A 22,432-nucleotide genomic window follows, 5' to 3' on the forward strand; every position below is an offset into this window, starting at 1 on the left:
GATTTTACCATATAAATCTAGACACATAACATATACAATTGAAAAACGAAATACAAATAAAATAATAATTCGTTCACCAACATTTTTTTCATAAAAATTATTAAGTCCAAGTTTATTTTTACATGATCAAAAAGTTTTAAAACAAAAAAAATATAACATAAAACAAATCAAATATTGTCAAAAAACAAATATAAAACTAAATAATATAAGTGACAAAATTAGTAAACAAAACATTTACGATCTAATAATAAACTTAAGTATGTTAACAAATAAAAGTTTAAAAAATAATCTAATTTCATAAACAAAATATGTAAAAGTCAAATGACAAATTATTTAATAATACATATAACAAAATAATATAATTCGAATAATTCTTTCACATTTTATCCAATTTCTAAATTATAAATAATTTATAATGTTCAAAATGCTTTTATTTTAAAATATATTAAATCTTAATTTACTAAACACATGGTTCTTTTCATTTCATTTGGGTATATAAAAAAAGCGTATTTAATAAATTTAAAAATTCTTCAGTTCTAGTTCTTGTTTTTAAATATGTTGTATGCGCATATCTTCATCACTTTATATTAAACAATATATATATGTAAAAACTAAAAGCACGATTAATGATTTAAATATAATATTGACTCTTAGTATACAAAATATAAATGTAATAAATTTGTTGTAATAAATTGTTATAAATGGTAATGACAATGGTAATTACATTGATAATATGAAAATATGTTTGTTACATAGAAAATTTTTGCACAACACAAAACAACAAATACATAAAAACATTAACAAAATATAATTTTAACTAGAATCCGGGAAACTGCTTAAGTTATCCAAATTAAAACTACTATTAAAGTCTAAATTATCTTCGAATAATTTTGCAGTGGTCATTAGTGGAACTTTGGCGACTTCGTGGAATATTTTGTGAGAATACTTGCTTCTTATTGTCTTTATTGTAGCTTTTGGTTTGCGGTGTAATCCAGCATTTAGAACTACTACAATTTCAGCAAACTCTTCTAATTTATATCCACTGTAATATTCAAGAGTCGAGGTCCATGCTTTCTTTTCACCAGTCATGCGCAAAGCCATAAACAAAGTTGCTGCTGCCATTTGCGAATCACTAAATGTTATTGTTTCATAGTCCATTAACGCTGACTCTAATATGTAACGTGCAAGCGTTAATGTGGGCATTTGTATTTTGGCACAACGAGCATATCGACGTAGGAAACGATATGACAAAGGAATGCCTATATCGTAGTCAATTGTTTTGAGCGCATTCATTTCCATTTTTATAAGTTCATTGTGTTTGTATGCACCATCACATATATAGAGAAAATCGTCCACTAATGGAGGTGTACGTTCGTCGTACTTGCAAGCTATAAAAAGTGCAGCGGCTCCTAACAATTGTAACTTATCCTTGCTAATTACAACACGACACAAATAGAGATCAACTATCTTAACAGCTAAATAGAGCGTCTCATGGTTTAATTCAAACGTCTCCTGTACTTCAACCATCCAGTCAATTAATAAAGAACGCATCCATTTCGACAGATTTACTTGCTTTACCATATAATCTGTAATTGGAAATTTTTCTTCACGTTCCTTTAGGTAATTGAAAATGTCCATTGTGTAATGTGATACTGCAAAAGGATCATCCCAATTTAATTTATCGAAGTCTTCAACATCCTTTGGTAGACCATTAAGGTTTTCCTCAGGTTTACATTGCATTAATGCTGAACGTCTTTTGGCAGCATCAAAATTTCCTGAAAAGCGTACGGATTCCGAACTGGATATGTCTTCAAGGGCGGACATGTATAAGCTCTCTTCAGTCTTATTAAATTCATTGGAAATACGACGTGTAGGTTTATTTTGTACTTTGATCGGCATTGGTATGTTAGGTGCAATTGGAGCAAGTGGTTCAACAGGACCATTTTTTTTAAGTTTTATTGGTGCCGATGTCATAATTTTATTTGTCTCCTCAATTAATAAACTTTTTGCAGACGCTCTTGTTGTAATTTTATGTTGTGTATGCCGATTTAATATATTACCACCAACGGTTTCAAGAACTTTTAATATTTGTTCATGTTGGCCGATTTGGCTGTCTTTCTTTTTTAATGTGATTTGCTGCTTAGCATCCTCCTCCGGATGCAGTGTGCTGGTCATGGTCATCATTTTTACGTTATTCGTGAGATTCCCCAACGCTGAACGCTTCACTTTTTCATTTTTTACTGGGCTATTGTCAGCCTTTCGCTTACCACGCGTCTGGGCCATGTCCATATTTTGATCTACTATATTTTGGGCTGTCCGTCTGGGTAGACCTTTTCGAATCATAGGTAAGACATGCTCGTCACTAGGTATGGCAGATGCTTGTTTGGGAATTGCACGGGTACTCTTTGTTGGCGCCATTTTAGATTTCTTGTTTGGTCCTTTTCGCTGCAGTTTTATTTAAACTAATTTATATTTTTCGAAATATTTAAATTGTGAGTCGATTACTTCTGTTAAATGTATATATATATATCAAAAATATAAAAATATATTTTTGATATTAGATAATTTAAAAAATTCAAAATAAAACAAAATTCTAATCAAATTTGAAAACACCTGGACTAATGTCGCAGCTTTGCGTCTTAACGGCGTTTACAGCACAAAGATACAAGCGTCCGTTCGCCGCGATCTGTGAAGTTAGTTGCTGCATTGGGCAGAGTTGTATTTGACATATTCTTTTCAATTCGTTTAATTATTAAATAGTGAGTATTAAATTTTTAAAGTATTTACTATTTTACTTTTTACTATTTTAAAACTAACTGTTTGCTATTGCTGTTTTATTAAACGTGCATAGTATTGTTCGGATATTATGGTTTTCTAGTGTACAGCTAATCTTTGATAATTCCGAATGGGTCGCATATATAATAAATTTCTTCGGAATTTATTAGATAAACCAATAAATTTAGAAAATAATATATATGTTTTTTAAGTCTTATTGTTGCATATAATATAATAAGTTTATTTATTTCGTTAATCAGCCTTTACAGACGTGTATCGTTATTGGTCACATCCAATGGTAACCAATAGGTAGCCCGATTTACACAAGCAACATACTTTCTTATACTTTAGTATTTAATATTTTAAAAGGTATTATCAGTAACGATGGCTATGTTTTCGTGAGTCTTAAAATCTATTTAAAAGCAGACTTTTATTTATTTATTTGTAAGCTAACATTAAAATTAATTTTAAAGTTAACTACGAATAAGGGCATAGACTATTAGGTCCTTCGCGCTAGATTTAGACTTTTAAATCAATGTTAGAAAAATTCACATAAAAAATCTACTTTTAAGTTTCCTGCTAGCTGATAGTTGTTATTTTAAAATGTATACTTCGAAGAGAAGACTTTTTTCCAAAATTGATGTTATACAGCTTTTAGTAAGCAAAATTATTTTTAATATACTTACGCGAGAGTATAATATATTTTAGATCCTCATAATACCTTTTAAGAGTAGTATTAACATGGTGAATATCTTACATTGCTTTTTGCTTTGCTTTGTCTAATGACAGCATATTTGTATTTGATAAAACGGCACAACTGATTTCTATAGAATAGCATTTTCTATAACAGTTTATATCAGGGCTGTCCAGATCTGATGCGATCGCGGGCCATTACAAATCGCTGTACAGATTAAAGGGCCGCTGAAACAAATACTTACGTTCCTAATTATTTTCGACAAAAATAAAAATACGGCTATAATGTTAAATTTAGTTTTATTAATTTAAATTCATTTATTTGATATACCATAAAAATAAAAAAATGTTGGCTTACCAGAACACTAAAACAAAATTTGCGTAATTGTAGTAGATTAAAAACATTCCACACAAACATTAACCGCGGACCACATGTAATCTGCGGACTGTACTTTGGACAGCCCTGGTGTATACTATTGGAAAGTATAACAAAAATAATAAAATGAATTACAAAATGTGAAAAATCAAATTATTTACACATTATCATTAACCCATAAGTCTACAGTGACAAACCGCTTCTGACAATTCAACAAACTAAAATAGATAAAAACTGAAGTGGTCTATAATGACTAAGATGACGGAGGAGATAAAGAGCTTGATGGAAGTGGAAAATCGTAGAATGCATTTAACACTATAGAAATAAGCGAATGAATCCAGTACTATAAAAGTACATTAATAAGTAAATCTTATAAAATTCCTTTTATCAATCTAAAATCACTATGAAGTACTGTAGGTACAGTCACCGACATATTATTTTTACTCTAGATTTAATGGCAACAGATTCATTAAAAACTTTTTTAGTAAATACATTTATATAAATACCGTATAATAAATAATTAATAGTAGTGTCTTTTTACTTTTTTATTGACTAAATTTATAGCTGCCCCTTAACACGCCTTCACCGTGAGATAAGTACAATTTTGCTTCTACGGGAGCTAAACCAAACAGTGCCAAGACTGTAATTCGTAATTAAGCCGTTTGCTTTTAAAATAAGTTCAATGTAATTAAAAAATTATTACAAAATTCAGATTTTTTTTTAAATATTTTTGTTTTGTGAATTATATATTTTATTTTTATTAGTTATTTATATGGTGAGGTACTCATATCTGTGCATACTGAAATAAATGTAAACTCTTATTTACCGGGAAATTCCCAGCACTTTTTAAGAATAAATTTACTCAAATGTTATAAAAGGCCATATTTAATGTGAATTTCTTCAGTCAAACTTAAACTTTCAGCGAATACATAAACTGCAAAAATTATCAATAAAAATGTTAATTTTTATATATATTATTTTTTTAATAAAGTATGTGTCTTCAGAGTCAATAGAAGTTTCAACAGATTTGGGGCAAATACAAGGCACAACTCTTGAATCGCGTTTAGGTAAAAGCTTTTTTGCTTTTCGTGGCATACGGTATGCTCAGCCGCCTGTTGCACATCTTCGGTTTAAAAATCCATTGCCTGTAGAACCATGGTCTCCAGTTATTTTTGATGCAACAATTGACGGACCAATGTGTCCACAAAAAAATGAGGATAAATCAGATTTATCAGAAGATTGTCTTCGCTTAAACGTATACACCAGAGATTTAAATGCTTCTAAGCCAGTGGTTGTATACTTACATCCGGGTGGATTTTATGCTGTATCCGGTCAAAGTAAAAATTTTGCGGGTCCCCAAAATTTAATGGATCGCGACATTGTTTTTGTAACAATGAATTATCGTTTAGGTACGTTGGGATTTTTAGCTACCGGTAATGAGGATGCGCCCGGTAATGCTGGCTTAAAGGATCAAGTAATGGCTTTACGTTGGATACAGAGTCATATTAAAAATTTTGGTGGCGATCCAAATTCAGTGACCTTATTTGGTTATAGTGCTGGTAGCCTAAGTATTGGTCTCCACATGTTATCTCCAATGGCAAAAGGTTTATTTCATCGCGGCATAGCAATGAGTGCATCACCACTATCGCAGTTAAATTATGAATACGATGGAATTGATTTAGCAAACAGACAAGCACAGCTTTTGAATTGTACAACACATTCAGTAAGGGAACTAACGGAATGTTTGAAACAAGTGAGTAGGAAAAATTTAGAGACAGACCTAATAAATTTTCTCATCAATTAATATTGTTATTGGCACCATATAATTTAGCAATGAATTTAAATACAACCAATTAAACAAAATAAATTTTTAGAAGCCAATGTTGGATTTTGTAAATTCAATGGATGATATGTTCGATTTCAATGGACAGCCAATTCTAAATTGGAAACCAGTAATAGAAAAAGATTTCGGACAAGAGCGCTATTTAATTGAAGATCCATACAAAACAATGCTAAGTGGAAATATTTATAAAGTTCCTCTAATAACAGGGATTACTGAATTGGAATTCATGTATACAGCGTATTGTTAGTAAAGTGAATCTTATATTTATACAGGTATTAATCAATTTTTTTTTTTTTTTTGATTAATTTAGTCACTTTAATCAATGCCACATTAACTCAATATTATAATGATAATTTTGAAAAATATGCACCGATTGCTTTCCTGTACGAACGAGGCACGCCTAAATCTATGGAAATCAGTAAAATATTACGTTCGGAATATTTAAGAAATGAAACTTTACGTTTTCCTGACTCTCTCGAAGACTTTGGAAAACTTTTTAGTGATGCTGTTATCGGATTTGGGTACCACCGATTTTTGACATTGGTATCACGCTTTTTACCCGTTTACACATACATCTTTACATACAAAGGACGTTATAGTATATTTCGGGATGCACAAAATCAAACTTACGGTATGCTCTTTTACATCATTTTCAGTTTTTATACTATAGCTAATGACATTTTTAGGTCCTGTACATCATGATGAACTTTTGTATCTTTTACATGTACCAGGTTTAACACCCATGTTTAAAGAAACTGATGTGGAAAACGATACAATTGAACGTTTGACAAGAATGTGGACAGAATTCGCTAAAAAAGGGTAAATTCAGATAACTCAATTATTATATTGTTATGTAAATATATAATTATAATAGAAAATTTTACTTTATTCGTGCGTTATACTATACTATATATATATACAACGTTTATACGTATAGATATACTACTTTTGAATCGCGATATTCAAGTAATAAAAAAATCGGTTTAATAAACACCCTAAGCGAACTCATTAAAATTTAGCATAGTGATCCTAAGAAATGCGTGTGTTTCTCTTCGGTGTTGTGTTCTCAGAAATACGTGTAATAATAGACCGCAAAGAAAATATGTATTCAGACGTTTGCTCGATATTTCATACAAAAATTTAAATACGACTGTATTTGATTTAAAAATATTATTGTCATTTTTTCTACTTTACTTCTGGCTTAGTATGCTTGTATTTCAGATGTGTTAACCAATCCCTTTCTTTTTTAGTGATCCTAACAACCACGAAGACCAATTTTTGAAAAATTTAAATTGGACTCCATATACTGCAAATCAAAAGGAGTATTTGGATATTGGAACAGAGCTTGTAACAAAAACCGGTGGTATATATCAAGACCGGTATAAAATTTGGGATGAATTATTTCCTATAATTGAATAAGTTTTTAAAATACATCAAAAGTTTTAAATGTCTAAATAGAAAAATAAAATAAAAGTTTCTATCAATATAAAAAAATATTCTTACAAAATGAAATGGTTAGTAATGTCTTTTACTCACAAATATTTCTAGTTTTGCTTTTATTTTCGGCTTATTTATCATTTGCTTCTGGAATCAAAACAAAAAGTTTTGAAGAATCCGAAGAAAACGGTTACAACGGTCATCTCTACGATGTGTTCAAAAAGCGTCTGGATCAAATACAAAGCGAGTTGACATTCAAGGATCCGTCACTGCTTGCACATAATTATCCAATGGAGTACGATAAAGATCAAAAACGTTCTGCGATTATTCCTACTCTTAAAGCGGAATTTCACAAAACTATTGATAAGATTAAAAAACGATTTGAACTTAATCCCAAAGAAGAACTTAAGCAAAAAACAGATCCAATTAAAAAAAAGAAGGCTTCTCCTATGAAGCAAAGTATTTACGAAGACTACATTATGCATCTTCATGAAGCTGATAAAAAAAAGAAATCAACTGAAATCCATCATAAAGACAAAGCCAAAGTAAAATCAGAAAGAAATGCAGATAAGGTGAGATCAGATAATAAGAAAACTAGTGAAGTATCTCATATTCGAAAATCGAAATCTTCCCAGAAAACTTCTTCTGAAAAAGATAAAGATGAAGACGTTCAAAACATACTTAAAGATTTCAATACAAAAAAGCTATTAGAGAACTCAGTTGATAAGGATAGTACAAATGAAAGTCCAGATCAAGATAAAAATAAAAAAGTAGACGAGAACTCAAACGAAAGTTTAGATTCAGGCAAAACTAATGTAGATGTGGATGAAAACGAAGTCAATGAATTGATTAAGAGAGTAAACAACAAAAATTTTGTTGAAAATAGTAAAAATACCAAAGCACCAAAGCAGAACAAGCCCTCGGAATACACAAAACAACGTAAGGTGATAAACGATATTTTGAAAGATTTTAATGTACAAAAATTTATAGAAGGAATTAATGAATCTTCCGATGTAATTGCTAAAAATAAATGGCGTGCAGAACAGGATAAAGAGATGAAAAATATTTTAAACAAATTAAGAAAGTACGATACAAAAAAAGGCTCGGAAGAGAATACAGACAGATATTTCAACTCCAAGCAACTCGAATCTAATGTAAAAGACAGTAAAGAATCGGCCAAAGAACTTAAATCTGAGAAAAGTTTTACTGACTCTAGTTTAAAAAAACAGAGAAATACTATAGAAAACAAACTAAAAGTATCTCAGAGTGCGCCTTTAAAAGACAATTCAAAGGAAGACATCAAAAACACTTTAAGCAGCATTGATAACTGGTGGGATGATTTTAAGAAACGCCACAATATAGTCAGTGATGATATGTACGTATCATCTAAACAGAATGCAAAAAAATCTATTGATTCGTCTTGGAGTAAAGAAGATATCATTGCAAAACGTAATGATTTATCGATGGAGTTGAATAGTATCACCGCTCAAAACAAAAAGAAGTCCATTAAAAAACGTCGAATCTTGGACAATAACAATAATTTGGTTAATGTACAGAAGCGCTGCGATACTCGAATCATTCAAAGTATTAACGATGCATTTCCTGCAGTGTTAACCACAAATACTAATGATTTAACAACTATGTCTCAAGCAGGAAGCCTTTTGCAAAATGTGGCGAGGGAAATGAACACGACTACATTGGACTTAGCTCGAAAACTTACGGCTACTATGGACCCACAGATAAACTTAAAGACAGATCCAAAATTTAATACTGATCTTAAAAAAAATATAGCTAAGTCAGGTAAGTACTGAAATGTTATTCAATATTTATAAAATAATTTCAAATAAATTGATGTTGTATTATGTAGTCAATAATAGTCAAAGGAAAGCCAAAAATAGTAGCTCTAAAACCACGAAAGCCGCGGATGAACTCTCTAAATGTGACGCTCCTACTTCAGAGGATGAATGCAGGGATGCATCCTATATTTTAGATAAAGTATTAAGTAAATTAGAGCGCATTCAATGTGAAAAGAATAAAAAAATAGAACACAAAACATTATCCTGTGATGGTAAAGTAAAAAAAAAATTTAATTTAAATAAAAACATATTTATAACAATTAATATTATTCAGTATATTACTTACTACTTCAGTCTTCGTGGTTTAATCTTTGCTCAGTATACTGAGCATAAATACAATACGCTATAGATCTGTTCCACGAGTTATTCGTAGTAAAACTCAATTAAAACTCAAGTAAAGTACAAACTGAGATCGTAACACAAATAAAGTGCCAAATTTCGCTCTTTTCACGGATTTTCATGGAACAGCTTTGCATAAAGTCTGGTGAGAACACCAGTGCCGCGCAAATAAACAATACAAAAATTTAAATTCAAACTAAAACAGCTGATTCACACAACAACACAAATTTTAGTTGAAATAAAATGGAGTAAAGTCTGTGTAGCATTTTCAAATTTCGACAGGGATGTTACGCTTTCTCAAATACTCTCATTTACTCGAAAATTTGCTGAGAAAATTTACTACGAGTAGCTTGTGGAACAGACCTTATATTTTGCAGTTATCATGTAAAAACCTACAAAATATATATATAAACCAAAGGAAATATTCTCTGATATTTATTAAATATTTATTAAAGCACACAACTCTGTAAGAGAGATATGGAAATATTTCTCAACCCAATTTTACCTTAAGTTTTGCGTTTTAAAGTTCTTTATATACACTGTGATTAGTGTAATTACACTGTGATATATCAAGCATTATATATTTTATTTAACACATTTTTTGATCATTTAGTAGAAATTTTTACTTACTCTTAAAAAATTTTAAGAAACAAGAAAAATTAAAAATGTTCTAATACTCTATCGTAACGCAAAATAATACATCACAATCCTTGAAATCTTGAAATATAATTAATCACACTCCCGCAATCTCCACGAACACAAAAGAAGAGAACAACTGAAATATTGCTGAATGTTTTAGTTCTTTCGTATTGCTCTATAGTTCTTTTGGGCGTCTACTAAACATTGCCAATGGAATTATAGTTTTTTAGAATAGAAAAGCCATTTTTCATTAAATTTAATTATTAAAAATTATGAATGTAAAGAAAAGCAAAAAAGACTGTTTTTAAATTTTTTTTTTTTATTCATATTTAACAAAAGTTAAATATTTTACATTTCTAATATAATTTTGTCACTAAAATGATTTTATTTTTGTTAATATTGATTTACGAAAATGCTTATATATATTTATTATTTATTTATTACTTAAACTTATTTAGGAACTTATTTGCTATAATGTTTCAACGGGAACTTCTTTACAAAAACAGAAAAGAACAATAGAGCAACGGGTAGAACAAAATATTTTAAAAACTATTAATTATTTTAATAACAAAAACACTAAACCAATCATAAACAATACAACATAAACACTTCTAATAACTTATTTTATATATATACATATATATAAATATTGTATTTGTTTATATTTACATAACGTACTATCAGATACTAATACAATTATGCATCTTACAGGAGCACCTTGTGATATAGCAGGCTCATGGAATTCCTATGTAATGGGTGTACATTTTGAATTATCACTGGCAAAAACGACACGTACATTGGGAGAACCTGAAAAGGAAAATAAAGATTTGCACATTGTAGTTAGCGAACGTGTTCCACCAAAACATCATAGTGTCATTGATGCAGAATGGTCTTTTATGGGTAGCACCATGAATCAATACGGTGGACCATTTTATATGTTTACTGAAAGTAAGTCTGCACATTCTGGAATAATGGCGACATTTATTGGTATTTATATTAATATTAAATTGAATCAATTCTAGTATAGTATTTTTATTGGCTTTATCATTTTCAAGGTTCTTGTCGTACTTGTGGCGGTATTGACACAATATTTGGTGGCTGGACATTAATTTTTCCATCAAAAGATTGTCAAGACGTTACAACATCAATAGAGCATAAAAGAGATTTTTTTCGGCGTAACAGAATGGAAGCAAAACGCAAAGAACGTTTCAAGACTATGCTATATGACAAAAGCAAATATGCCAAAAAGGATAAATGTAATCCCATAAAATGTTAGACCTATTTTATATTGAATATCTATATATGGTTATATATTCAGTTCATATATTTTTTGAAATGTTTAATTGAATAAATTTAAATTATCATTTAATTTTATTGGCACATATTTTGTTACAATAATAAATATGTAATGCTAATTTATGATGTATTTTTTTTGTTACAATTTGTATGCACATCTTAAATTTACCTAAATTTGTCCTGGATAATGTCGACTAGAATTTTCTACTGCAGCTATCATTTGCATCATTTGACCCAAATGTCTGCCAACACAAGCTCTATCAAGTTTATCGCCACTTGGTGTCTTGCACGCATCCAACTTGTCATTAGCCAATCGAAGTATAGATTGTTTAATTTCTGGTTTGTCAGCCAATGGACCTGAACCGTTTAACCGTTCAGTTATTTTTACTTGGAAAGGAATTGCTTCAGGAAATTGTGTTTCAGTCATACGCCACGAGATTGATTCAGAATTACTTCCATGATTTGAGTTTCTAAAAGCTGCAAAGATATCCTGCATATCCCGATTGTTTTTCCATGAGTTTTCTTCGGAGGACTCGTTTGACGAGTCGTTGTCATTACCTCTATTTGAAGAACGTCTTGCCGAGTTGCAGTGTACCTGTAATATAAAGTATTGAATATGTTTTAAAATATTTTAATAAATTATATTCTTATACCTGTACACAGCTAGCAACTGCTACTACGAATATAATTGCAAATAGTTTCATATTAGGTTTAATGTATCACTTTGAGGTAATTATTCAAATTGGTCATCTTGCTTGCAGTTCCCAGTTTATATAGCGTTGAAAAATGAATAAAAAAATTAATTAATTCCAACTGCGCTGAATTACATGTTTCCATTCGAGAACAACAATGTCTATCATGATTCATAAAATTGCTTAATATGCAATTTTACTACATATTTACAAAATAAGTTCAATAACCAGATTTTAATCTTAAGCGACGCCACAAATAGTTAATAATTATATATATTAATTATGTAACCAACTAAAACATTATAATGTAAACGAAAAGAGTATATATATTTTATGACATATATATGTATGTATATATTCTTTACATTTACTATATCTAATGGAGATTCTGCATTATAATTGTTTACATATTACATATGTGAGATCTCATATACTTCCATCTTGCATCATTAGGTGATCATTTCAACAAACAAATAATATTTTCTTGAAATTATTTTAGAGATAACCCTTAGTGATGGTGTAGACAAGCGGTCAATGTACTGAACTTACACGTGAAAAATCGTGAAGGTTGTTTATATTGTATGAAGTTCCTCTAATTTTCTTAACATATAGGCATTAAAATAATATAATAATATTCATTAATATTATGTTAGGATAATATTTAGAAAGACGCTTATGTCTAAACTCTTGACAATATCAGTCAATGGCAATGCAAAACTCATCAATTTTCTCTAATAGGTTTTTATGCTTTTAAGTTGATACTAATTTTCCAACGTCTTACCTAAAGTCGTGTATATATGTAACCATGATTTAATTTCAACTGAACGTGTTTACCATTTCAGATCCTAGTCTTCATTTGTATATTGGTAACCATCGCTAGCATAACACAATTTCGTAGGAGTCCTACACACATATACACCAATTATTCGATTTATAATATTACCGACAGCAGTGTAAATTACGCGAATTATGATAAAAGCAAATCAAAATACCTATTTTACTCAAAATAAAGCTTAACAGTAATTTTCCCTCAAATATACAATATTTAGTAGGGAAACTAGATATCAATGAAATTCATACTGACATATCCAAATAAAATTCATATGAATGCTGAACTCGCAATGTTTTACAGTGTTTAAAGAGTTATCAAAATTTATACTATATTCAGACACATCCTAATTTCGCCAATATTTTAATTTCGTCTTCGTGTCAGCGAAATTACAAAATTCCATACAAAATTCAGTTTTAAGGTTAGAACGAAATTAAGGAAAATGGCCTTAACTGAAATTAAGTGACATTTCAAATGCAACTATGCGTAAGACAAGTTTTAAGCAAAAGATGAAGTTGAAATAACAAAAAAGTGCCTTTTTTTGAATAAATGTGAGTTAGTTATTAATGTTATTAATTTAAAATAGAGTGAAGTACAATAATTCACATACCTGAAATCCACTAAAGCTAATAAATCTACTGAATGCAATCCTTCATAGTTATAATAATCAACTTTTAAATTTCCCAAATGCAATTTGGAGCATGTAATTTTAAAATTCGAATGGTAAACAAAAACCATATTATTTTCTTAATTTGAAGAAGTATGAATACTTTCGAAATTAACAATTTTATTATTACGAAATTAAAATAATTTGGCTGTCTAAACATAGTATTCACTATAATTGAAATTAAACTTATTTTCTGATCGTTTATATCAATATTTTTTTGATTGTTGATACACCTGCATATTTTTTATATTTAAACATACTTCATCGTTGAAACATGCTTCAATACTAAGTTTAAGACAAACTTAGTATTAATCGAGTTCATACGAAAAATTAACATGAAATTCAATATAAAAAAATGTTATTATTGTAAAATTTTATTATATACAGTTTTATGACAATTTTTGATACGAAATGAATGTTAGTACTAGGCTTTAAGTGGTGTTCAGAGCTACGTGTGAAATGCGTATAATACGTAAGTATAACTTATACATATTATTGTGCTGTTTTGTCTCAATTAACTTTAAGATTTTTATATGGAAAAGCTACTAATTACTGTACAATTAACGATATTTCTGAGATAATACACTAATTGATATTATTTTAACTTACTGTGACACAATTAACAGATCACTTATAAAACACAACGCAAGTTTCTCAACTCATAAGAGAGTGCAACAATGATTTTAACTTTAATATTTTAACATCTTAACACGAATTTACTATGATAACCAAGAACTATGAAATTAACATAAATTTGCGATTTACTACTAAAAAGTTTTTTGGTATCATACTTTACGAGTATAACACAACACTTTTTCGTTCTACAATTATTTGAGCAACCCTGTCTTTAGTTATTATTTACACAAACTATACAAATATGATAACATACTAAATCAGCTGGAGTCAAGTTTACGAATCGTTCTTAAGAAAAAGTAAATAAAAACAATTTATAGTTTATGTGTAATAAAAATAGTATTAAAGAATAAATAAGATTAAAACATAATAAATAAAATCAAAATGGGTAATCAGTTGGTTGGAATAGCACCATCACAAATATACCCTGTGGAGCACTACTTTTCGGGTACATTTGGTACAGAAATTGTTTTTGATTCAAAGTAAGAGAAATTGAAATTTTTCATTTTAAATTTAATAACTAAATTTATTTATTCTTTAGTATGGGTAGCACACGTTTTTTCAAAGTAGCCAAAGCAAAAACAGAAGAAGGATTGATTGTTGTAAAAGTATTTGTGAAACATGATCCAACATTACCTTTAGAAGATTATAAAGAGAGAGTGGAATATATTAAAAAAACACTTGCTAATGCAGTAAATTGTTTGCCATTTCAGAGAGTTGAGGTTAGTTAAATTACTTGTATGCAATATATATATTAAAATTCAAGCCGATTTGTGTTCTTACTTTCACAGCTCACTGACAAGGCTGCATATATAATGAGAGAATTTGTGAAACATAGTTTATATGACCGCGTCTCCACACGCCCGTTTCTAACTGTTTTGGAAAAGAAATGGATTACATTCCAAATTTTATGTGCTTTAAACCAATGTCATAAACAGAAAATATGTCATGGTGATATTAAGGTAATGTAATGAAACATTTAAAAAAATATACTTTTGGAACTTTTGCTTTAACAGCTAGAAAATATATTGATAACATCATGGAATTGGATTTTATTATCCGATTTTGCCTCATTTAAGCCAACGTACTTACCGGAAGATAATCCAGCTGATTACACATACTTTTTTGATACAAGCCGTAGACGTACTTGTTACATTGCTCCAGAACGTTTCGTTAAAACGTTGTCATCAGAAGATCCAGAAGGAAATGTTTCTATGTTTCCTACTGACTCAATATTACGTTTAGGACCCTATTCTGGAACAACTGTTCTACCAGCTATGGATATATTCTCTGCTGGGTTTGTACACCATCTATATTGTAATTAATAAATATTAATTCATATGTTTGAATAATTTCTATTTAGTTGTGCATTGTTAGAATTATGGACTGAAGGTACCGCCCCCTTTGAATTATCTCAACTGTTAGCATATCGACGTGGTGAACGCGATTTAGTTGAAAAACATTTACAAGGCATCGATAATGAAAATTTGCGAAATTTATTAGCGTCAATGATTAATTTAAATTCAATAAATCGAAAAAGTGCCGAAGATTATTTGGCTGACGAACGTGGTCGTCTTTTTCCGGAATATTTCTATTCGTTTTTACAATCATATTTGCAAATATTTTCCTCTACGCCTATTATGTCTGCAGATGATAAAATCTTAACACTACATACCGATATGAACCACTGTATTAAGGTTTTGACAAATGCACAAAATGTGACGCCTGATGAAGAAACAATTGATGGATTTAAACAACTTGCCATAACTGAAAAGAAAGATGATTTATACTGCCTACGACTACCACCTGAACAAGATGGACTTATTTTAATTATAACTGTTGTCACCTCTTGTATACGTGGGTTGAAGCATTCAAACTCAAAAATTTGTTCCCTAGAAATATTACAAAAACTTTCAAAATACACAACATCGGAGACCATATTGGACCGCATCTTACCTTATATTGTAAGTGCATATAATTTTATTTCTGCTTATGGTTTTAAATTCATTTAAAAATTTTTAAACAGCTACACCTGGCACAGCATTCTTCAGCTAAAGTACAGGTACAAGCTATTGAAACATTAACTGTTTGTTTAAGTATGGTCAAAGATATACCGCTCAATGATGCTAACGTATTTCCGGAATATATTTTACCTGCTATAGCTTCTTTATCCAGTGAGCCTAGCGCTGTTATTGTACGCGTTGCATTTGCACGAAATATTGGTAAAATTTATAATAAACAAGAAACTTTTAAATATACTTAAAATTTAATTTAATTTTAGCAAAATTGGCAAAAATTGCTGTTTATTTTTTGGAAGAAACCCAACGAAATGCACCAAATGATATGGTTACCCAGAGATATGAAGCAGAAATTAATGCATTGCACGATATCATACAGTTAACCGTTCTTAGTCTCCTAACAGATACAAAACCTGTAGTAAAACAAACCCTTATGGATTCAGGTATATGCGATTTATGTGCATTCTTCGGAAAGGAAAAAGGTAAGCGATACAAAACACTATGTCCATATTAACACTAAAATAACATTCATTTCTTTTTAAAATGAAGCAAACGATATAATACTCTCCCATATAATGACTTTTCTAAATGACGACGATAAAAATTTGCGTGGCGCTTTTTATGATAATATTGCTGGAGTTGCTGGCTATATTGGTTGGCAAGCATCAGATATATTAGTACCACTCTTACAGCAAGGATTTACGGACCGTGAAGAATTCGTTATAGCCAAAGCAATACGTGCTGTAACAATTTTAATTGAATTGGGTCACATTAAAAAGCCTACAGTGACAGATATTATAAAAGAACTTGCTTGTTATTTATGTCATCCAAACCTATGGATTCGTCATGAAATCAGTGGCATGATTTCGACAGCTGCGCGTACATTAAGTGCTATAGATGTGCAATGCAAAGTAATGCCAGCAATCAAACAGTTTTTAAAAACACCGCTGATACAAGTTGAGAAACCCGATATATTGTTGGACTACGTACAACCAGCAATACCACGACAGATTTATGATAGTGTACTCAGGTAGGTTTAAGAAATTGCTATTAACTAATTATTTATATATAAATATATATATATTATATATTAATTATATATTAATTATATATGCGTATGTACTATAACTACAGCGCACAGGGTTTGAATTAAAATCCCACTAAAGCGTAGTTTATTATTATTTAATAAAAGTTTAAACCATGAACTCACCTAACAGCCGGTACTATGGTCAAAAGAGTCCTATTGTACCAATTTCACTATTGATTACACAAAGCCCTTTAAAGCTTTGTGAACAAAGTCCAGAACTAAATCTAGAGAAGAGTTCTTAATCTGTTCTGTTCAAAAATTCCATATAAACAAGTTTCTTCTGTGCGTTATTAAAGCTGGACAGTCACAAAGAATATGCATGGTAATTTCCTCATCTTCGAAGCATAACCTGCATTCCGAATTAGCAGATAATTGTACTTTATGATGGTGATATTTCAAACCATAATGACCTGTAATGAAACCTGTTAACAACCTTAAAGCCTAGTTTAAAATGCTTCATAAAAATTATTCGATAAAAATTATTTGGTATCACTTGAGGTCAATAGCTGTATGCGTGGCTTACATCTAGCTTAAACTTAACTACTGTATATATGATGATTAATGCATATTTTTTAGGTTTCAGGATGTAAAAGCATTTATAAATGCTCTAGAGAATCGTGCTAAAGAACGACGTAATACTAGACCTGGACTGGCCCCACAGTATGCAGACATGGGACAGGTTTTAACAAATGTATGTTTGATTTTTACACACATATTTATATTTTTATTAATTAAATTTTGTTCCGTATTAGCTATTTCGACGTTTGAGCTCTGAAGGTTTGAATGACATACTGGAAATGATATTGCTTGCTATGAAACCGTTCTTACTTAAGCTTAAACATAAGTCACAGCTGGATGTTGATGAGCCAGCCTCAGGCAATGGGCGCATTGTAATAAGTCGTAAAAAAGTGAATTGTCATGACTATCCGCTAGCAGAAAAAAAATCCAAATTACCTATAGAAACACGTAAATATTGCAAAAATGTTTAAGCATAAATTAAAGGCATAACCGATGGTATTTCTCTAATTTTAGCATCGCCAGCATCTGATGGAAATGGTTCACCTATCGGTGGTATAGCTGGAAGTCCAGCATCTGGGGTGCTACTATTAGGCGGCCAACAAAACTTATTAAGTGCGGCAACATCTTTAGGGGAGTATACAATGCCTGAACGTAACTACTGGCAAGGTAACTGAATTTAATAAAATAATTTTTACAACACTGAAATACCTATTTTCTTCACGCTCTTTAGAACGCCCTTCAGAATGTCGAAAGGATCTTGAATCAATGCGAAATAAAATCAAAACGCGCTATAGTTCCATTGCACAGCGAGGCAATTATGGTAAACAAAATTCTCCCTACCCGAATAACTGGCGCATGAATGGCACACTGATAGCACATTTACATGAACACTCTGAGTCAGTTATTAAACTGGCTGCACTTAAACCACATGGTCCGCTTTTTGCTAGTGGCAGCATAGATGGTACGGTACGTTTGTGGGATTGTAACAAACTAAATGGCAATCAAACCATAAACAAGTCACGACAAGTGTATTCTGCAAATACACCAATATATGCTTTAGCAGCCTGTGATGGTGGACAATCATTGGCAGTTGGTGGAAAGGATGGAAGTCTACTTATAATGCGTATCGATAGAAATTCTTCAAAGATGACCTTACAACAAGCACTCCATTTAAATCAAAAGTAACTCAGACAAATTTATATAGACAATTTGTTAATAAATTTTAATATTTGCAGTGAACACAGTGATGGCCCTGTAGTAGATATGGTATCCTATGATCACACGTCACCTAATATTATTATATATGCCACACTATACGGCGCTATTGTAGCTTGGGATACACGCATACAACAATGTGCTTGGCGTTTAGAAAATGAACTACGTCATGGAGTGATTACAACAATATGTGCTGACTCTACAGGTTCCTGGCTTGCTACTGGTACCAGTGGTGGCAAACATATATGCTGGGACTTACGTTTTAGATTAGCTATTGCAGAAATAAAACATCCCTCAGATTCTTGGATACGTAAAGTAGCTTGCCATCCTACAGAGCCTTCCTGCTTAATATCAGCTTCAAAATCTAATAATGAAGTTTCGATTTGGAATATAGAAACAAATCATAGACAAACTGTACTCTGGGCTAGTCCAGCACCTCCATTATCCAACACTAGTATGGTAAGATATTGTAAATATAAAAAAGTTATACATATGTCTTAAATTATTCTTATTATATATGTATATATACAGAACGATCCGGCAACAACATGTGGTGTCTTAAGTGGTGTTGTAGACAATTCGCCTTTTATTCTGACTGGAAGTTCAGATCAACGTATACGGTTCTGGAATTTATGTGACCCCAAAAGCTCAGCATTGGTTGTGCCATCGCCGAAGGATAATTTAAATGATATTACATTCAATTATAAGTAATTTGATTTCTTCTTATATACACCATAATCACAGTAATTAAAAATAATGCTGTATATTTTCAGTACACGGTTGATTGATGGCAGTCACGTTATAGAGGAAAATATTATTTCGCTTGGTAATAATACTGACATGAATGCCTTGCGAGTGTCAGCTGAAGAAAATCCAAGATCTGGCCCAGACATGCCATCAGCCAGTCATCAAGACGCAATTGCCGACTTACTGATGTGCAAAAGTGATAAAGGACAAATATATATAGCATCAGCAGCGCGGGATGGTGCTATCAAACTATGGAAATAATTTAAGTTACAATTATTTATATAATTTGAATTATTTTGCAATTCTTTTATTCTCAAACTATTTTATTTCAACTGTGATTTGCAAAATTAACAAAATTTATTACTGAATGTAATTATACATTTCAATTAATTATTATACTATTAGTTTAAGCTTACCATTATTTAAAATTTTGTACATATAAAATTATAAGTATGTATGATAACAAATATAATAAATTCAACATAATCTGTCAATTTTAAATATATATAATTCCATAAAAGCGACAAAAAAACAAATATTGATGAATTTAAGACAGTGTCGTTCGTTACTTCGACCTGTAATATTAAACCTCACTGTAAGTAACAGCGCGCATTTGCAAATATACAGTATGTAAGAAAAACATAGTTTGTTGACATTTCCTTGACAACCAAACAGCTGATTATTGTTTACAACTTTTTCTTTAAATTAAAATAATAAATATATTTTTAATATGAAATGTGTGCTATGAAACAATATTATAAAAATTAATAAATAAATAATATGAGAATAACGCAAATATTATTAAAACCAAAAGCATCTGAAGTACTGACCGCATATTTAAAACAATGTAATGAACCACCGTGGACATCTTATTTTGTAAAGGTTTGTGATGTAATAAAACTATTATTATTTATATTACTTAATCATTTCGTTATTTACTTTTTAGTTTAGAGATGTGGAGAACGATCAACACGGCATGTCACACTTTAATTGGACATTAGATACTGGCACAAATTATCACATACTACGCACCGGTTGCTATCCATATATGAAATATCATTGCAGTAAACGTGAAGTGCAGGACTTAGGATTAGAAGACAAATTTTTTCGTTTTTTAAAAGTTATAAATTTAGGTAAACTTAATTATTAATTTATAAATAAGTTCTAAAAATATAGTTATTTTTATTTTGTTGTGATATAGCACAATTTTCAAAGTGCCTTTATACGACTGATATACAATATAAGTTATTATTGATATACATATATACATATATACATATGTCTCAAGATCTCAAGATCAATGTGATACAAATACTACAAACATAGTTACATATATATGGTTTGTTTTTTAGAATATTTCATATGCACTTTGTAGTTTTGATACTAAAACAAAACATCAACATCATTATAATCACTCAATAGTTCATCCCATGATCGGATTTTCTATTCTTTTCAGTCTCTAAGCAGTCTTAATATTAAGATCTCCTAGTACAGTCGCTATTACGAGCAGTAACAGACGTAGTACAGACCTTAGACCTGGTCTTTCCTGAAACCTTTTTGCCATGTTCGTTTCGTTTCGTTACTAGTATATCCGTTCTTAATTGTTAGCCAAATCTTTTATGAATTTTGAGGAGAATATGTATCAGTTTATCCAGCTATAATTTAACGCCTAATCCCTGTTTTAAGTACAGATATATACCCCGGCATCGTTTGCTATACTGAGTTGGGTACCCAATCTTCAACTTAGTTTCTCAAACTGAGGGGTCACCGTTGACACAGTAAACAAATGTTCATAAATTGTGTATGCACTAATTCTTTAAACCCCAAATAAACATAACGGTTTTATAATTGTAATAACATTTTTTAGAAAATTTTAGAACCGTTTATTTAGAAAATAATGGTCTACCCACTACATATCAAATTTTGTGATCCGAGTGTAGAAATCTACAAGTAAATTTATTATGTTATTAGATTCATTATATACATTATTTCATGTACTGATTATTATTATTTCTAAAAAGCTTTTTTTTTCATTAAAGGTCTACCTATGTTGTTTTATGGAATTGCGGCAATACATCTCATCAGTCACACAGAAATGGTTTACATGACAGATCGTAGCCAAGTGCCAATATACTTTCTTTATGCTGAAGATAAAGGTTCTAGATATTAATTTTTTAGAAAATTAAACTTTTAAAGCACATTTAATTTAAATATTTATTTTTACAACCGTACGAATTAAAATATATAAAACAATATAAATTAATACATTTTAAACAATATAAATTAATTAATTTAAAACAAACAAATTATATTTTTGTTAACAATAAATAATTTTAATTCTAATTAAGTTTTGCAATCTGCCGCTGGATTCTCACATGTTTCATCATAATTTTCCAAAAGTAAAGAATGGATTGATTCACTGAATTGGGTCAGTGAACAAGGTGCATCACAGTTGGGTATACTTAATTCTTTGGGAAATTTGTCATCACTATTGTAGTAATAAACAATCTGTAAAATACACAATGTTAAGCCACTCAGAGAACGCATTACTAATATTGAGATGAGACTTACTTTGACCTCAAAATCATTTTTAAATAATGAACTATGGTGCAATTCAAATACCAAGGCTGAGGCATACTCGGGTAATTTTGCAGTTTGACTTAAGATATTTAAAGAATTCATTACATTGACTAGCGTAACGTCATGACCCGCATACAAAAATATTTTTCGATCCGGATTCAAATTCTTTTTATGCTTGCTAAGCATATTTT

The 22,432-nt window shown here is 30.3% G+C and overlaps 6 protein-coding genes across 10 annotated transcripts; 4 read left to right on the plus strand and 2 right to left on the minus strand.

The window, feature by feature from the left end:
• Positions 1–688: 688 nt before the first annotated feature.
• Positions 689–2,734, minus strand: LOC119677391 (G2/mitotic-specific cyclin-B3-like). The gene has a single exon (XM_038088724.1). It carries the CDS (start codon positions 2,416–2,418, stop codon positions 814–816), a length of 1,605 nt encoding a protein of 534 aa, XP_037944652.1. The 5' UTR covers positions 2,419–2,734; the 3' UTR covers positions 689–813.
• Positions 2,735–4,712: 1,978 nt separating this feature from the next.
• LOC119677390 (venom carboxylesterase-6-like) lies at positions 4,713–7,163 on the plus strand. The gene is made up of 5 exons (XM_038088723.1): positions 4,713–5,597; positions 5,719–5,929; positions 5,998–6,318; positions 6,374–6,506; positions 6,938–7,163. Exons 1-5 carry the CDS (start codon positions 4,800–4,802, stop codon positions 7,104–7,106), a joined length of 1,632 nt encoding a protein of 543 aa, XP_037944651.1. The 5' UTR covers positions 4,713–4,799; the 3' UTR covers positions 7,107–7,163.
• Positions 7,147–11,278, plus strand: LOC119677389 (uncharacterized protein PFB0765w-like). 5 transcript variants are annotated; one of them, XM_038088720.1, is made up of 5 exons: positions 7,148–8,708; positions 8,775–8,924; positions 8,992–9,192; positions 10,670–10,945; positions 11,014–11,278. In XM_038088720.1, the coding sequence occupies exons 1-5, from the start codon at positions 7,199–7,201 to the stop codon at positions 11,232–11,234; spliced, it is 2,358 nt and encodes a 785-aa protein (XP_037944648.1). In that variant the 5' UTR covers positions 7,148–7,198; the 3' UTR covers positions 11,235–11,278. The 5 variants fall into 5 exon arrangements, with proteins under 5 accessions (XP_037944646.1, XP_037944648.1, XP_037944649.1 ...); XM_038088721.1 differs by having other exon boundaries at positions 8,778–8,924; XM_038088719.1 differs by having other exon boundaries at positions 7,148–8,063; positions 8,115–8,924.
• Positions 11,279–11,337: 59 nt separating this feature from the next.
• Positions 11,338–12,016, minus strand: LOC119681271. Its single transcript, XM_038094417.1, has 2 exons — positions 11,908–12,016; positions 11,338–11,849 (listed from the first exon to the last, which is right to left on the minus strand). Exons 1-2 carry the CDS (start codon positions 11,956–11,958, stop codon positions 11,424–11,426), a joined length of 477 nt encoding a protein of 158 aa, XP_037950345.1. The 5' UTR covers positions 11,959–12,016; the 3' UTR covers positions 11,338–11,423.
• A 2,312-nt stretch (positions 12,017–14,328) lies between these two features.
• On the plus strand, positions 14,329–19,988 carry LOC119680490 (phosphoinositide 3-kinase regulatory subunit 4-like). Its single transcript, XM_038093317.1, has 15 exons — positions 14,329–14,557; positions 14,617–14,797; positions 14,867–15,037; positions 15,092–15,372; positions 15,439–16,039; positions 16,102–16,297; positions 16,357–16,575; positions 16,643–17,123; positions 17,757–17,871; positions 17,933–18,146; positions 18,213–18,365; positions 18,430–18,880; positions 18,935–19,373; positions 19,446–19,621; positions 19,688–19,988. Exons 1-15 carry the CDS (start codon positions 14,460–14,462, stop codon positions 19,920–19,922), a joined length of 4,011 nt encoding a protein of 1,336 aa, XP_037949245.1. The 5' UTR covers positions 14,329–14,459; the 3' UTR covers positions 19,923–19,988.
• Positions 19,989–20,378: 390 nt separating this feature from the next.
• LOC119683416 (uncharacterized protein C15orf61 homolog) lies at positions 20,379–21,887 on the plus strand. Its single transcript, XM_038097081.1, has 3 exons — positions 20,379–20,543; positions 20,608–20,794; positions 21,701–21,887. The coding sequence occupies exons 1-3, from the start codon at positions 20,442–20,444 to the stop codon at positions 21,829–21,831; spliced, it is 420 nt and encodes a 139-aa protein (XP_037953009.1). The 5' UTR covers positions 20,379–20,441; the 3' UTR covers positions 21,832–21,887.
• The last annotated feature ends 545 nt before the right edge of the window (positions 21,888–22,432 follow it).

This window comes from Teleopsis dalmanni, chromosome 2, assembly GCF_002237135.1.
Source record: "Teleopsis dalmanni isolate 2A chromosome 2, ASM223713v2, whole genome shotgun sequence".
NCBI classification, from domain to species: Eukaryota; Metazoa; Arthropoda; class Insecta; order Diptera; family Diopsidae; genus Teleopsis; species Teleopsis dalmanni.

Bases quoted from the DNA above. Each gene is read 5' to 3' on its own strand.
- LOC119677390 (XM_038088723.1), top strand. From the start codon at position 4,800: ATGTTAATTTTTATATATATTATTTTTTTAATAAAGTATGTGTCTTCA. The intron at 5,598-5,718 runs GTGAGTAGGAAA...ATAAATTTTTAG, and splicing joins TAACGGAATGTTTGAAACAA to AAGCCAATGTTGGATTTTGT. The intron at 6,507-6,937 runs GTAAATTCAGAT...TTTCTTTTTTAG, and splicing joins ACAGAATTCGCTAAAAAAGG to TGATCCTAACAACCACGAAG.
- LOC119677391 (XM_038088724.1), bottom strand. From the start codon at position 2,418: ATGGCGCCAACAAAGAGTACCCGTGCAATTCCCAAACAAGCATCTGCC.
- LOC119683416 (XM_038097081.1), top strand. From the start codon at position 20,442: ATGAGAATAACGCAAATATTATTAAAACCAAAAGCATCTGAAGTACTG. The intron at 20,544-20,607 runs GTTTGTGATGTA...TTTACTTTTTAG, and splicing joins GGACATCTTATTTTGTAAAG to TTTAGAGATGTGGAGAACGA. The intron at 20,795-21,700 runs GTAAACTTAATT...TTTTCATTAAAG, and splicing joins TTTAAAAGTTATAAATTTAG to GTCTACCTATGTTGTTTTAT.
- LOC119677389 (XM_038088717.1), top strand. From the start codon at position 7,199: ATGGTTAGTAATGTCTTTTACTCACAAATATTTCTAGTTTTGCTTTTA. The intron at 8,925-8,991 runs GTAAGTACTGAA...TGTATTATGTAG, and splicing joins AAAAAATATAGCTAAGTCAG to TCAATAATAGTCAAAGGAAA. The intron at 10,946-11,013 runs GTATTTATATTA...ATCATTTTCAAG, and splicing joins AATAATGGCGACATTTATTG to GTTCTTGTCGTACTTGTGGC.
- LOC119680490 (XM_038093317.1), top strand. From the start codon at position 14,460: ATGGGTAATCAGTTGGTTGGAATAGCACCATCACAAATATACCCTGTG. The intron at 16,040-16,101 runs GTAAGTGCATAT...ATTTTTAAACAG, and splicing joins ACCGCATCTTACCTTATATT to CTACACCTGGCACAGCATTC. The intron at 16,298-16,356 runs GTAAAATTTATA...ATTTAATTTTAG, and splicing joins TGCATTTGCACGAAATATTG to CAAAATTGGCAAAAATTGCT.
- LOC119681271 (XM_038094417.1), bottom strand. From the start codon at position 11,958: ATGAAACTATTTGCAATTATATTCGTAGTAGCAGTTGCTAGCTGTGTA. The intron at 11,850-11,907 runs GTATAAGAATAT...TTTATATTACAG, and splicing joins CAGTTGCTAGCTGTGTACAG to GTACACTGCAACTCGGCAAG.